This window comes from Typopeltis vanoorti, chromosome 17 (genome assembly GCF_054136105.1).
Source record: "Typopeltis vanoorti isolate ZY-2024b chromosome 17, IOZ_Tvanoo_1.0, whole genome shotgun sequence".
NCBI lineage: Eukaryota > Metazoa > Arthropoda > Arachnida > Uropygi > Thelyphonidae > Typopeltis > Typopeltis vanoorti.
In genome coordinates, this window is record NC_143565.1 from 102,289,340 (window position 1) to 102,306,685 (window position 17,346).

General features: G+C 34.9%; 1 protein-coding gene across 5 annotated transcripts in view; it reads left to right on the top strand.

Moving 5' to 3' along the window:
* Positions 1-4,225: 4,225 nt before the first annotated feature.
* The window catches only part of LOC150097706 (potassium channel, subfamily K, member 16-like), a 190,340-nt gene continuing 177,219 nt past the window's right edge, over positions 4,226-17,346 (top strand). For 2 of the 5 annotated variants that reach the window (XM_090407075.1, XM_090407076.1), the window contains exon 1: positions 4,226-4,388. In XM_090407075.1, coding sequence (XP_090263201.1) covers positions 4,302-4,388 — 87 coding nt within the window. In that variant the 5' untranslated portion in view covers positions 4,226-4,301. Of the gene's footprint in view, positions 4,389-14,258; positions 14,382-17,346 lie in introns of those variants that run through there. The other 3 variants (XM_090407082.1, XM_090407078.1, XM_090407080.1) reach the window with 3 other exon arrangements.

Genomic DNA, 17,346 nt, shown 5'->3' on the forward strand with positions numbered 1-17,346 from the left:
AAAATAACTGAATCTCTAGTTTAGTGACTTGCGAGAAGGAAATAGGAAATTATTTTTTTAATTATTTTCACACCTTAAAAGAGCATCAAGTCACTTTCGACAGTGAGTGGTAGCATTCCCGCAATACTGACAAGTAATGCCGAAAAGATGCATTTCCGAATCAGAAAAAAAGCCAGTGATTTAGAGACATTTCAGCGCTTTAAAGTATTAAAAAGGCTTCCAGCTTAATGATCGAAAAGTATTTCATAGGGATGGAGGAAGTTTAGTTTATTTTTATCAGATTTTTACATTCGGCAATTTGTTGTTTTATTGTAGTTACGAAGTGCTACCTGATAGCTCCAGGACTGGCCACAAGGGGCACGCACTTGGTAGAAAGATTTGCCAATGTACGGTATTTTATTTATTATTTTTTTATTGTGGTATTGTTTCATTTTTAAGTAGTCTACTGAGTGTTGCTGTTGAGATTTATTTTCGTTCAATTGCTCAGTGCTTTATTGCGTCACATTAGCTTGGTAAAACTGCTTCAGAGATATTTGAAAATGTTTGCAAATAGTCATCGCCAGGAAAAGTACCATCCAAAAAAAAAAAAAAAAAAAAAATAGGATGGACAGAAAGAACATGAGAGGTATTTCTTTAACATGAAGTTGCACAACATGGATTTTCTGGTCAAACTATCAGCTAACCATATGATTAGATGCAACCTTAGATTCGCGGAATGATGTGTGTCCAGAATATCGGCACATGTTGATTTATTGTAATGGTATAATAACCACAGCAATATCCTGATTCATGGCAGTGAGTAGCAGTGTTATTGTTAAAGAACACATCGACGTGGTCCCACATCCTCCCTATTCTGCCCTGGCTCTTCATGACAAACGTTTTTTCCAAAGATTAAAGTATAGCTCAAAGATCAGACTGATTATAATAAATTTAGTTGAATCCTATCCAAGTGTAAGCAAAGAAAGTTTGCGCCTGAAGTATCTTTAGGACTGAGGCAACTCGTGGTAAAGGTGGATCAAGCTCTCATCACTCCTTGTCTTAGTATCTCCCATAATGCAAAGCACATCTCCTTGCGGACATGTATAATGCTATGCATTAAGATAAGGGCAATATACAGACTGGTTTCGACCTTTATTGAGGTCTTGTCAGTGGGAGCCAGACCTAGGGGTAATGATACTAAGGTGGAAGTAATGGAGAAGTCATATTTACCTATACGAGTTGCCAAAAGGTGTCTCATCTTATTATTAAATAACTCTGGATTTAGGAAAAATTTTGGAAGTTTTTTCCCACTTGGTTAGACTATAATAAATTTAGTTTAATCCTCGCAAACTTTGTTTGCAAGCAAACAAAGTTTGCGCTAGAGTACTTTAATAATAAGATGAGACACCTTTTGGCAACTCGTATAGGTAAATATGACTTCTCCATTACTTCCACCTTAGTATCGCCACCTCTGGGTTTGGCTCCCACTGACGAGACCTCAATAAAGGTCGAAACTGGTCTGGGTAGTGGCCTTTCCTTTAATGCATAGCATTATACATGTCCGTAAGGAGATGTGCTTTGCATTATGGGAGATAATAAGACAAGGAGTGATGAGAGCTTGGTCCACCTTTACCACGAGTTGCCTCAGTCCTGAAGATACTTCAGGTGCAAACTTTGTTTGCTTACACTTGGATAAAGGATTAAATTAAATTTATTATAGTCTAACCAAGTGGGAAAAAACTTCCAAGATCAGATTGATTCTCAGGTAGTGCTGAACACGATATGACAACGAGGGGTTCCTAATCTCTCCCTCTAGGAGAATGAAACTGATTGCTCTGAATTACTTCTTGGTTAGAAAGGCTATTGCAAGAGTTCCCATGTAATCTGGACTTTATTCCGGTATATAAAAATATATGAGTACGTGATTTATTTGATACGAGTTTCTCCATCCTGAAAATACTTCAGGTAGACAATTTTACAGAATACTTAAATGCATTCTCTTTACTTATTAAGATATCGAGGGACAAGTGAAGAGTTCAAAGAAATTTCTGTTTATGCAAACTCCATACTTTCATATTATCTATTACATACATAAAATATGTATTGAATTTTCCCCTCTTTCTACATTCAGAAAATCTTGTATTAAGTCGAGAACAAATGAATCATTTGGATTCAAGGAAAAAGGTTTTCTAGATAAGGTCATGCATTTTCCAGGATCTGTCTCTCTCTTTTTTTTTTTTGCATTTCTTTAAAAACAGGAACGGGCCACACCCTTACAATTGCACGATCAAGTCTTAATTTGAAAAACAAAACAAGTTGGAATGTGCTATGCAAGACGTACATACAACTTGCTATCAGTATATCATACACATGCCTATACATTAGAAAACGTATGAACATATAATCTCAATGAACAACTTAATACAAACATTGTCTTATTCACTTTATTCATCCAAGTGTAAAATATAACACTTTCAGTATTGAAACTATATCGAATATTCATATCGTAGCTGTTAGAACAAATAAAGATATAATGTGGATATCTATCGATGTTCTGCTAAAAGGGTATTCCAGTTTTAATTTCGCAGCAAATTGGATAAGTTGATTTATTATTTTACATTGTATACCATTTTACCCTTATACGACACGATCTATTTAATACCATTGGGGATCTATCATTCTTGTATACTTCTACCTTTCCGCTGGCGTTGTTCCAACAGGGAATTAGACAAGGCGTGGAAACAAACGTCAAAATCTTTCATTATATTTTGTGACAGTTGTGGGAAAAGACATCCATAATGTCATAATGTTCATGCATGTTTTATCATATTAAACAGAATGGTTCAAATCTCCCCGGCCTAAAAGCAATCTTTATCTAAGAATGAAGATTTTGATCTGCTTCAAATTGCATATTTTATGCGTTGAATGTAAACTTTCTGTGGCAATATTCAAATATTATGCAATTGAAGTAGACTGTTATCAAAAGGAATTTTGTTTTATTCATAGGCAGTGATTAGCGTATATTTTTCTGTATTAATAGTTAGTAACATTCAATAATTGTCTGGTATTAAAAAATTGTCTCTACTATCTTCAATAAAATACTCTTCAACGATATTTTAGGAGAAAACTCAACTCTATATGCAATGATAGAAATTTTAATTGAACTAAGTTACTTTCTCCTAAAACATCGTTGATTTAATTAATTGGTTAAATCTAAGCAAAGACAATTAGAAAAATGAAATTATCAACGACAATCAGAAGCGATTTCATAGTGACGTCATTTTATTGTTACAACTTTTTTATTGGTGGCTGTAAATCTTAGAGCCAACAACAGTTTATTTATTGTCATCATTAACATATACTTTCGTATAGTTTGTCTGTTGAAACTATACTAAAAGTGAAATAGTATGACTAATCCAAAACATACCAGATTTCGATAAATGCCGTCCAAGAGTGAAGAAAATTGATAGAGGAAGCAAATCTAATAGATATTGTACTCATTTTGATAAGTACAACTAATTAGTTTTTATATTTCAATTGTTTGCTTTGGTCTAAAGAACGAAAAGGAAAGATAGATTAATAAAATAGATAGAAATATGAAATAATATAATATGCTTTTGATTTAAAAAACAATATTTCTTTAGCTAGTGCGGTAAACCCTAGACCCAATATTTTTTGGGAAGATTCAGACTTTTATTTCGCAAATATTTGTTAATAGTTTATCTAATTTTTATTGATATGTTTTACAGAGATTCTTAGAGCTATAGATTTTTTTTAAATCTCTGTGAAATCAGTGACATTATTTCGTCACCTACGCAATAAACTAGTGATTCCTACAAATACTCGAATTTTCCCTTCTCCATCAATGCAAGAATAATAAACTACCAAGCCGGCTACAAGTGCATTAGTTCGGCAATTTGTCGACAGATGGGATTTGCGTTGAGATTTCTTTCTAGGCTTCAACTAAATCTCCGGAAACATGCAATAAATAGGATGTACATGAATCAGTCTGTAACAAGGAATCCTTACAGTCAACTCTAAGAGCAAATAAACACACGAACGTCAACGACAAACACGTGATTAGCGAATAGGATGCGCGTTCTAGATACGGGATCACTTTTTCCCCTCCCCTGTTCGTGCACAAAGACACCCACAGTCTGGGCCAGTCACGTGCCTTTGCCATGCTAACGCTCTTGACCGTTTACTTCATCCCTACACATTCTTAGTGGGTCCCCCCTTAGAAACAGCCGCTTTCGTCCGTTTGCTAGCAGCGAGAAAGTTCTTCCTTCGGTCTCCCTGTTGCATGGTTCGCTCTTGTGGAAATGGAAGAAAAACGTGATCTTCGTCTTCCTCCTCATTCGCATCCTCCTCACTGTCGAGTGATGGTGACTCACAAGCTTGGACTTCTGGTAGGTTTATGTGATGTTTTAATGTGAGTGGATTTTACGAACTAGATTTTATATGTGTCTCTATGATCAGATTCAATTTATCTGATGTATTCATTTATTTCTTTTAGTTTACTTAAAATTAACCAACTAAGACGATTAAAAGCATGCCATTTTGCTTCTACTTTCTTGTATTTATTTGGTTCTTCCGTCTTATCTTAGTTCCTTTCTCTCGGCTCCCTTCATTCTTCCCTCTCCACGTTAGAATTCTTTCAATTTCTCTCTCTCTCTCTCTCTCTCTCTCTTTCTTTCCCTCTCTCAAGTTACTCTCTCCCTCGAAGTTCTTTTCATCATTTTCTGTCTTCTTATACTCATGTTCTTGCTCTGTTTTATCATGTTCAGCCCTTTGCACTTCAAGAACTTCTACTTCGCTGAGTGTCTTTTGATTCTATCCTTTGCCGGCAATTTGATTATTTAATAAGATGCTAATGGCCATTTTTCTTTATAAAATGTAACTTTTTTCTGCCACCCCCCCCCGCGGTATAATCTGAATTATTTCCAACATTCTTGGTCATTTATATCTAGCATTAGAATTTATTTATTTAGCTTACGATAATGATACAAAGGCTATGAGGCGTATACGGACAAGTAAAGTCCTATCTTGCGAAACCAGTATAATGCCACTGGCTGTAAATGCATTTTTGTCTGTCAAGTGACAATCAGATAAAGCCAAAAACAACAGTTTTTGGCTTTGTCTGATTGTCACCTTCAGCTGTAAAGCTCTGATAAAAGTTCTTCGCGTCCTAGATGGGTTCGAATTCAGGTCTTTCCGACCAAAAGGGCATCATCGAAACTGACCGAGCTACGGAAGCTCAGCATCATGATAAGACATAAGATTTTACTGCCTAAATATCCGGAATGTGATATTTATTAAAATTTTATTCATCCACAACTTATTTTATCTTTATAGGATATGTATCCTTTAATAGTATGAATTTTAGTTACAGAAATTTTTCTGTTATATTATTTTAATATTTTTTTTTTGGGGGGGGGGGGTTTATAATTTCCTAAATTGGAATGATAGATGGAAGCTGTATGTTTTATAACCTAACCATCAGCTAAAAGGTTTTATTAACTCTCTACATTTGTTATTGTTTCTGATGCTACAAATATCTCCCCATTTTTTATCATATCCTCAATATAAATGAAAACAATGTACAAGTAAAAAGTTGCGCCTTGGGTGGTTTTGATAGTAATATTATTTATGTAGCTTTCTAGGGTTTCCTAAGTATGTCTTTTTATATATAATAATTCACGCAAGGGATGAAGACAACAGTACACCGATACTTTGGAAGGGCTATTTATTTATTTATTTATTATTCATAGAACTTCAGAGTTCTCTGGCTGTGTACTGTATATGAGGATTCCGATTTTAAGGATGATTTCCTAATTTTTTATTAGGAAATCATCCTTATATGTGCGTTTGGAAACATTTCAGCAAGAAAATTAGCTAACAACGAGACCAGAGTGACTTTGAGCGTGATACGATGGTCACCTCAGAAGTGCAAACGCACATATCACAGAAACTACGGCCTTGAACACAGAAATGTCTAGTGTACAATGGCACAACAATCAGAGACATCCAGATAGCGGAAGCGCTTTTTTTTTATTTATTTATTCACCGAAGAAAGATTGTACAAGGTCCCCCTGCTCTAGAGACCAAATATCACAAAAATCCATTATCACGGCGGGATTCGAACCCACAACCTACTATTTAAAGAATGGAAACAATCTCCGCTCAACCAACCAATCCAGCGAACGCCGTTTGATATCGGAAGAACGATGTCTAAATACCACGGCTTTCCCGAATATTATAGTTGACTTGATTGACCCTTCATGCTCGCAGATTATCCGTATGATAATAGTCACTTCCAGCAAGATAGTCCATCCTGTCACAAGGCAAAGCATATTCAAGAATCACGAGGATGGCTGTAGTGTACTTCACTGGATCTCAATCGGCATTGAAATCAGCAGTCCAATCTGGGGAGAACTGCTAAATTTGGTCTAGCCACGCATGGGCTAATATTTCAAAAAATTTCAAGACAAAAAAAGTTCCCGGTTTCTCTTGATACGGATGTGACGTAATGTTTCTATGACATCACATCCGGTTTAGCTTAATGTCTAGACTGTTGGTTTGAAAAACTGAATACTATATTCAGATTAGGGTAATTAAGCACATAAAGATGTAAATAGTTAAGAAAACAAAGTAAAGAAGTATAAGTAAACAAATAAACAAATCAAGAGCTAAGAAAGTATGTGATGACAGATGCAGATTTTGCTCAAGGGTATCTGTTAGACATAAAAATCATTTTGTTTCTTTGTTGTCATATATAATGGATGTGACGTCATGCTCTCGTGAAATATACAAGTCAAGCTGCCAAGAAGTATAAACGTAAACGCAAAAAAAAAGGAAATATGCAATTAAATTACATCATTAAGAACAAAATAGGCACTTCAAAATACATGATGACGTAATTTGAACCTCTGTGGCGTTTTTTTTTTTTTTTTTTTTTTTTTTTTTTTTTTTTAAGAAAAATTATGCAGTCATATTATATTTGGAAGCAAAGAGTTTTGAAGAGTTTTGTAATATAAAACATAAAACTTTAAACGATGCAAAATCATCAAAAGGTAGCTAATATTCCACATAAATACATATAATTATATAATAAAACTGGACACCCATATTTTGTCAATGCAGTGTACATTGCCATGACGTAAACAAGAACAACAAAAAAGCTATTTTCAACATCGCTTTATATCAAACAAAATGGGAAGCTATGTAAGAGAAAGACATTCAATTTCTAGAAATAGCATCAGCCTACGTAACAATAAAAAAAGGGGGGGGGGAATCTGGGCGTCTTCTTCATGATGTCGTATGGAAGGCTTTTGACGAAAATTATAAATTTATTCAGAAATCCAAACTTCGAAAGTTTTTCATTGTTAAGTCAACAATTAAAAGTAAAAAAAAATATCGGAAATATACGACACAAGTACAATGTTTATTGGATAATCTTCATTGTTTATCATCCCATATGATAATTTTAGACTTAATCGTATTAAAGTAGATGTTTGTAATTTAAGAATCCTCCTACTGTTTTTCTACCGACTAAAACAGACCACCACCTACTGAAATAAAGCTTCGATAAAACAGTTACGGAAGCGACCTGTAAGCTTCATGCCTCCTGATGACAGTTTCAACAAACAATTAGATGACCAAAACCGGATGGCAAAGCATCTGGAAGTTGCTACGGTAACTCCCAAAGCTAAATATATCATCGCTATAACAACCTATCCTTCACAAAATAACGCAGTTCTACCATAGACTAGGACTGCTCGTTTTATGAGTCATTTCTGGGAAGTGACTCTCTCTGACACGATCGCTTTACACAATTCCCCTTTTTTTAATTAGTGAAAATCTTAATGGATACTTAAAAGCTGAAAATTTGCATATTTATTGTCTTTCATTTCCGTTTTTCATCCACCTACGTGCATTCCCTTAATCGGAAGACACATGATTAAAATATCGGTCCTTGCAGGATCATTCTTTGTATACAATGCCCTTCCAATAGAGAGAGAGAGAGAGAGAGAGAGAGAGAGAGGACACAAAACCATTAACGAGAATGTCGATTAGCTTTGTTAAATTTCTGCTATATTTGTTGATTTTTTTTTTTTTTTGTAATATGTTCAACTGTTTTCAACGATAGTCGATCTATAGCATAGTAAAGTTCTTCAGTAAATCACGAGATGGCGCTACTTGTCATCCATAATATCTCCACTAAAAGTGCTGGTTCACTGGTAGCTTTGAGTTTGATTTTCATATGGTTTTTAAAATTTATTTATTTCATTTATTCAATTTATTTATTATAATTAAAATAATTCATTTTATTTATTTATTATATTTAATTTTTATCACTTAAGACCGTGTGTAAAAATGGCGTTTGCATCCATAAGTTCGATTCTAGTCGCCCACTAGAGAAACTTTTTATAAAACTAATTCTCGAGTTTGTCGATCTCTGGCACGAGGAAGTGAGTTTTTTTTCATCCCGTAAACTCAAGAAAGTCGACCATAGAACTGATACTATTTCGGATAATAATATATGGTATTAGGTTTAGGGACAATGAGATGGCGGCAGTTGTCTGCCATCCTCTCCTCCTCAGATATCAATGAGAGTCTTGAGCCAGCTTTTCTGTGTTTAGCTAAGGGAAGAGGCTAGTTGACCAATGGTTTTGAAAGTGGTTGCTAAATGGCCTCGCCCTCTCCCACTGGGGAATAAAAGGCGTTAGCAGTTTTTTGTTTAATTTATCATTGATTAAGAGAACTTAAAGGAGTCTCAGTGGCTCAGTCGTCGATGACAATCACCTTTTGGTTGGTGATGAACCGACCAGAGAATACACGCACTTGATAGTAATACACTATGCAAATAGGATTAACATCCTTATCTCTGTATCAATTATCTCTCAATGAAGCCAAGTTATTTGACCATGATAGGTCATTAAGCCTAACAGTAAGACGATGAAAACCGATTGTAGGGTGTTTCATGACTTTTATAAGTTCATCATCAGTTTATGATATACTTATTATACCCACGGGTGGCTCGTGCATAGGAACTGCAGCACCCTCAATTTTCCTCGATATATAAATATATTTATTAATTTATTTATATTTGCTTGTAATATTTAATTTTATCGTCAACAATCCTATACAATTCTCTTATTTTGTATAAAAAATAATAAAAATCCATCTTTTGGCACTTAGGAGGGCGAAGTTCGCTAGCGGCACTGTGTTTACTACAGTGTCATATTGCTTCACGCGCAAGCATATGCACGTCTCGTAGTGAGATGCGAGCTATTAACGTAATGCGGCACTGTCCGTCGCGCAGTTCCACTGTTGTTCATATGCAGTTTGCGCCAGTAGTAGAGTGTTCGTAGTGCTTATCGTGTTTACTCCGTCTCTTTAAATATTTGGACATTACAATTAAAAACATAACATTTGTTATAGTTTTTATTTGAGAACATCATTGGGGTTATGATAATGGATTTTATTTTAAAGTGATTTTGAATAATACTAAACTGTATAATTTTATCGATAATAAACAATATTTTTTTCCATGTTTAATTTTTTTTTTACTGTTTCATGTTTAATTTAAAAATGTAAAAATGTAAATTATTTTTTTGGTCGATATTGACTGCGAAACTTTATGTTAGATTTTGTAGTCTGAATAATGTTTATCAGTTGGTTCCTATACTATTTCTTGTCAACGGAAGAATATAAATGGGAAGTTTCGATGCTTAAGAATATGCCATGGTTGAAAGAACTAACAGATCCGTGCAGCTGGCTTTACTGGCGTGTGTATGTGTCGGCAAATGTTTGTTTCGCATTGTTAAGTAAATGCATCCACTGAATATACACTGCTTGGAAAAAAGTCAGTGGACACCCTCCAAGGGGAAGGTGCATAGTGCCACATAACGAGTCACGTGTTTGTTAGTCACATGATTTGGAGGAACATGATGCTCCCAAGTCAGTGCAACTGTGTCCGGGTGAAATTGCGGCAAGGAGGGAACTGACGGAGTTTGAAAAAAAGGCGCTGTGATAGGATGTCACGTTGCAGGCCTATCTGTTCGTCAAATTGTTGACAAATTGGCCATCCCAGGTCAACAATCAGTGACACCAGACTGAGATGGAAGCGCAGGGAGTCAACTATAAGTGTTACCCGCATTGAACGACTCACTCAGGTTAATATGAAGGATATGTAAAAATAACTACAGTTTATAAATGGACTATTCTAAACAAATAATCACGTGCTGAAACATGCTTCACCAATTGGTCTGTCAGACTTGTCTATTTCTCAAGTACTGTTAATAGCAGCTCGCGAAAATGCTCACGTGGTATGCAGTTTGTCTCTAGTGAAAATGATGTATATTTCATGCTGTTGTGCGCATGATGGATGTCATATATTGTTTATAGCACGTGATAAACAGTTCTATGTGCTAACAATACTTTTAAGTTCTGTTGCTTTTTATATATCGAAAAACTAGTTAAACTGTGCTAATGCGTTCCCAAAACTTGCATTATGAGATGTAATGTGCTAAACTTGTTCTAAATTGTTTTTCCAGAGAGTGGAATGCGTGTTGAAATTTTATCGTGAACTGATTCGGATTCTAGAATGACAGACAGCAAATGTCACAAGCGGATAATGAACGGCACTGTCTTAAATCATGAGCTTCGTGTCAATCTAAACTTACTCGACAGTAGGAACGAAGAGAAAGAGGAGGAGAGGAAAGACGGAAGAAGGGAAAAAAATGTTTTTCGTGCTATATTTACTAGGGGGTGATACGTCTGAACGATGCTAAGGGTGTAAGACAAAAATGCCGACCAGGTGGTGAAAATGGAAATAAAACAAGCAAATGATTGAGAACTTAGACAAAAATAAGTCTCAATTTAGCACTGGTAGTAAGACTCAATTTATAAACTGCTTGCCGTTTCTAAATTTAGTTCAGAAATCTACTTAGAATGGCATAAATATACATTCTTTGATTTATTTAACGACCCAAAAAAAAAACAACTAAAATTAATTCTCTATTTTGATGATATCGTAACCAGCAGAAGAAACACAGGCGGGGAGGGAAGGAAATTTACAAGGTAAACTGTGCTGCCATCTCTTGACTTAAGGTAACAACATAAACAAATTAAAAATATGAATTAAGAAATATAAAGAGATGAATATAGGGATGCCTATAGATGCTAAATATGCATTTATTATAGTATGTAATTTAAAAAAAAAAAACCCTAATAAATATACACAGCCGTTGATGCTTTTATTATACAGGATCGCGCTTTCTAACACAGAAAGACAATATACACGGAAATACAAATAATTTATTGAATTTATTGTTATAATTGAATTAGTTAAATTTCGCCACCAGAGGATTAACTCCAATAACTCCGTTTAATGTCTAAGAAGTCTGCATCTCAAACAACATTTAATACTAGGGGACCCTTTCGCTCTCACGATATTTCCCTTAATAGAAAAAAGGTGCTAACAACCTTTTTATGAGCGAACATAACCTTTCATCACCTCCTAATAAATCTCCTGCAAGCACACAAAGTATCGCACTGTATACATAGAAACAAATACATCATCTTCACGCTGATCACGCCCTCTAGTGACGAAAGGTATAAACAGACTAATCCCCCCCTATCCCCCCCCCCCCCAAGTATCTTACGATAGATGTTCTTATTAGACGTGTCGCAGGTAACTAGAGCTGACAGGTCAAGGATTGGCGGCATGTGTCGGAAGACCCTAACTGCCAAGAGTTGGAGTCGGGAAATTTGTCGCCTTGGGCTCGTTTTCCCATAGCGGGTGGCAGCAACCGAGTGTGGAATATAATTCTTAAAATAACGTGCATCTAATGAAAGGTGGTCTTTGTACTCACGACCATCTACTATCAGCCAAACAACCCAAGGTTATTAGACACCTTTAAATACATCCGAGACATGAATCCGAAAGAAACGAATGCAAAATTATAGCGTCTATATGTGCGTTCTTTATTTGTCTTTCTCTTTGTATTTCTCTTCCGGTTTGCTGACTTGGGTGGAGTCAAGTCCATTGCTCGAAGCTGAAGATATATATATATATATATATATATATATATATAAAACAAAAACGTGTGGATTGAACCCGATCCACTCTATACTGGGTATTTCAAAAGAACACCTGAAGGATTATTAAAATAATAATAAATTGTGATCTGTCAAGTTTAAAGAAATAGTAACCAATTAAAAGTCATTTTCAGACAAGGCCAAGAGGTATCGACCTTCCCCGAGCTTCAACCAGAAACGTTGAGCCGCAGATTGGCTATTCATGAAGAAAAGCTGTAATTCTTTAACTTCCGAGGTGTTCTGTTTCCCATTTCAATACTTGGTATGGGAGTATGACCCAGACAAGGTATAAATTCTTCCACTTTCCAAACACACTTAATAAGCTGCGGGGGGGGGAGAATGCATTATCAAAGCCATCACATCATAAATCAGTAAATGTATGTTACGTTAAAGACAATGTCCACGTGATTATTGTGTCTGCTCAATGCTGTTTAGTTGTTTATTATCCCGGAAGTAGTTTTAGAAATATAACCATTTATAATCAGTGAGGACTTGACGAGTTACTTTGATGGTATAAAAACTTGTGGGGCAATACATTAATAGGTAGCCATTCAGCTACCTATTAATGTATTACAATAATAACACACACACACATACACACACGCGAGCACGTGGAGGCCAGAAAATCTGGGCTGTATTATTTATGCCCTAAGATTTATTAAAAATTTCGTATATTCTAATACTCATTGTCGTTATTAATTACTGCATTGTTAACAGTTAAAGTGCATCAAATGAAATATTTTCGCAGTAGAACAGAGCTAGCTTTGTTTGCACTGGTAAGTTATTTCTATCACGCGTCCTTTACAAAATCCTGTACATGTCCTACCAGTAGGACATGTACAGGACTAGTAGTCTGTTGTATTCTTTATAATAGAGTCATAATACTAAAATATCTTTGCCAAAAACCAAAATCATATTTCTTGATATAGAAAGTCAAATAAACAGTCTATATTATGAATTTAAAGTTATATACTTTTATATATTGAGAGTTATATATTATTCATTCAATCACAAGCCTTGTTTTACTTTATTTTCTTTGCAAAGATGCATTTGATGAATTGAAAAGAGTGAAATATAACTGCTCTGGTATCATTAAAACAGGATACTTGGTGCAATTAACAAAAAAGGGATCATCTGTGTATTCCTTCCACAGTTCTGAAAATATAGTCCTTGCCTGAGTGTAAACACAAGAAAACTTTGCCACATTCTTTCCTCTAAAATTAAATCTGACAAAAAAAAAAACAAATAATTAATTTTATTATTATATTTTTTTAACAATAATAAAATTAAAAGTCCACTAAAAGATATTTTTGAACATCGTACGCTGATTAAAAAGCTCAATTGTAGTGGTTTCAAAAAGTTTCATATTTTCGTTAGAGTTGCGGGGTTACGTAAAAATAAAATTAGATAAATAATTTCTAAAAAAATATTAAACTATTATCCATACGTAAAGGCAGATCAGTAAAATATTTAATCTGGAAAACTCCGGAAAGGATGTTGGTGCTGATGGTGATGGCGGTGTCATATTCACAGTCCGTGATGAACTAACAACGTATTCTCAAAAAATAAATAAAATATAATTTAGTGCTTAATATAATGCTCTTATATTTTCTGCTTATCAAATATTTCACATTCTCTGTATCCTTGATTAAACTCCGTTGTGTGTACCTATGGTAAACAGATACCTGTGTAGAGAACTTAAATCTTAAGAATACCTGAAGGAATTGTAAAGGTATCGGTAAGTATTCCATTTATTAAAACGTAATATTAGTGTATGAGTAAGGCACACCATTTACTTTCATAATCCGGGCCAAATGCTTTCATAAAAACCAATTTCCAGTATATTTTAGTGTGTTCACCATCACTGATATTTCCACTCCCCCATGTAATCATTTACTTATTTATGTCTCCAAGAGAAAATCCCTGGCCCACCGGAGGAGTCTCACCAAGACAAAACATGACGGTGTGTGTGCGCGGAGCTGCAAGTTGTCGCGAGGCCAGATGACGTCACCGTAACCCAACTGGAAGGTTGCCAATCTCTAAACCTACAAGACACTAAAAATAATGGCACTTTTCTACTGTGTGTCTGTCTGTCTATGTGTAAGTGTGTGTGCGTGTATGATCGGCACTAGAGGGGCCTCGAGGGAACAGGATCGTCCCAAAGTGGATCAGATGTCGGGCGAAGTGGGAGAGGAATTGTATGTGTTTGCTCTGGGAGTTTATGCCGTGAATGTTGAAAGCCTGTGTGATACCTCAAGACAGCTTTGACGGATGGTCAAGCCATGATTGCAAGAACGGTAAGGCAACTGACCTTTCTTAAAAACCGCTTTGGTGTTTATGTGTGTGTGTGCGTGTGTGTGCGTGCGTGCATGCGCGTGCAACACAGTGTGCGTGCTGTCCTTGGGAATGCTCGCGAACAGTTTTTGTTGTGTAATAGAGGGTTAAGTGGGTTCTAGAAACAAAGGGTTAAGTAATCATTGTATTGTCTGCTGGAAAAAGGGCAATTCATTAGCTTTCATATACGCTTCCGTTTGTTTTAGCTAAAAGTCCGGTAAGCATCGTCTTCAGGGACAGTAACTGGAAGAAGTAGAAAGCAGTTATTTAGGCGATATTCCCTTTATCCTATTTTGCCGTGCATCGTAAAAATTTTCCTATGAGATCTGCTTGTTTTTGCAAATTCAGCAATTGAAATAATGTTGCTTTTTTGAAATAATTTTAAAACCGTCTGCTTAATTCATTATTGAACTAAAATATAAAAGGCAGCGGCATGTTTTAGTTCTGATTACATTGTTTTGATAGAAATTACAACAGTTGTCAAGGTAACAATACATAATTTTAATAATAATCACGTGCTTAAGTATTACCAATAGCAAAGCGAGCTACAAATCTACAAATATGTTTCCATGTGATCAATTTATATATTTTTCTTTATCCCAGCAAATTTGCAATGGTATTTTTTTTTTATTCATCCAAATTTTTCAAAATAAAGGTGTGCAAATATATATTAATGCAAATACGACATGCGTACATGTTGTATTTGCATCACATGCTTTCTTTATGCATTATATGACAGTTACATATATTTTTCGCAAAATAGAACGTTGGATTGTGAGGTGTGATATAAGTATACGATTAACTAGTTTTATTGCTAATAGCCATCAAAATCATTATTTGCACTCATAAAATTAACATATATTTTTCTTTTTATTCACACACACACACACACACACACACACACACACACACACACACACACACACACACACACACACACACACACACACACACACACACACACAGAGTTATCGCAATGTACATACACACACATTTTCTTCACACATAAAATATCTAGTATGTATGTATATAATGACGTATTTACTAACAGTAAAATTTCTACCAAAATACTTAAAATATATTAATAAAATTGTTTTGTATTTTATATTAGCCAACAGATAAAATAAAGAAAATTATCGTAATTTAAGAAATTATTGTAGTAATCAAGAAAAAACCAAATACACCTTTTTATATAATACTATAATAATATTAAAGTTTGAATGCCGTTGATGTTGACTTTGATTGTTACCATTCGACTGTGTGATTTTTCTTATTGGTTTTCGATTTTCATTCACGCATACTGCGTATATTCACGGGGACGGTTTGTCTTCTTGCGGGAGGAAAAACTCTGCAGTCCATGCCCAAGACCAGTTAACTTGGCTATGTTTTAGAAAGATCCTTAAGCTCCTCACGTCGGCGAAGGGAATCGAACCCAGTACACCCCTTTCCCAGGCATATAGTTGCGAAGCGCATAGCCACTCGGCTAACCGCGTGGCTATGCGCTTCTAACAGTATGTATCGTGTTTGAAGTAATATTTGAAAGTTTTTATTTTATTTATTTATTGTGATAGATATCTTTTTCATAACAGATTATTCTATCCCACGAAACATGGTAAATGGCTTCACCAAATTCGAAATCCGAACAGAAACATAATTAAATTGTTATTTTTTGAATATATCAATTTTGTAGAACTTAATTATTAAATTAAGTTCTGAATGATTTTTAAAAATATTCTACGCGAATCCCCATGAAAGATTGTAAACTTATAATACGTTAGTAGTACCTTGAGTGAGACGTTTTCAAACCACTTCAGGGTCTCCAACCGGCCACGACGTCTATAGACGTCCAGATAAATCTGGATACGAAGCTCTAAAACCCATTTAAGCAAGATAATAGTCACAGCGGGTAAGGAAAGTGTATTTTGTACTTAAGACACTACTGATTCAGTAGAGTTTAAATCAACGAGGCCATGTTTCGTTGAAATAAAGACACAGAAGCATGCCCTTCTTACGATGAACATTTTTTTGAAATAGATAATGCATGATGCTTGCAGATACGACTGAAAACACAAGTTTTACAGAATTTGAAGCAGTTTTATGAATTACAAATATGCACTTGCTTTGTTTTCGTGATAAGTAACAAAAAGCGCATGAGTCGTTTTTTTTTTTTATTTTTATTTTTTATGAAATCTGGTAAAGTTAAGTAAGCATTTCGGCATTCATATAAGGCTGATACTCCTGGTGGTAGCAAATGCGGAGTCCATTTGGGATCATTTTGATTGGCCTATAATTTAAGACAATTAGGTATAATGCTATTAAAAATTAAATAATGCATTTATTGATTATACTTTTACAAAAAAAAAAAAAATTAAATTTTTTTCTCGCATTTTGTTAAGAAAATTCTTCCAAAATTTTTGAAAACTTCAATTTCTTGTGTCATCGCATAGCGTGCTGCCTAATTAGACCCAGTAGGTCCAATTAGCTTAAGGGTAGTCCTAAGCTGGATGACTTTTGCCATTATCATATTTCTTCTGTATTGAAATGAGATTTGTTTTAAAGAAAACGAAGGCTCTTTAGCCACCTTGCCCGTTATAGAAAGCGATGAAGATAATGGAAGCCAGTTCTTTGCTATCTGTTTGAATTTGACTCCGAAGAAATTGAAAATAAATTATTATAAATTCATAATAATAATATTATTATAATTACCTTGATGGGTCTGTGTTTCATTCAGGATTTTTCCATGAGTGCAGGTAACAAAGATGCCTCCAACGATCTCGATCTTGAGCCTCTCTCTCTCTCTCTCTTCCATGCTATGCCCATAGATTTCGCTAGTGGATCTTCCCATCTTGTAGGTGATCTTCCTAGTTTTCTCTTTATTCTTGGTTGCCAGTTGAGTATTCTATATGTCCATCCGTTATCCCTAAGTAT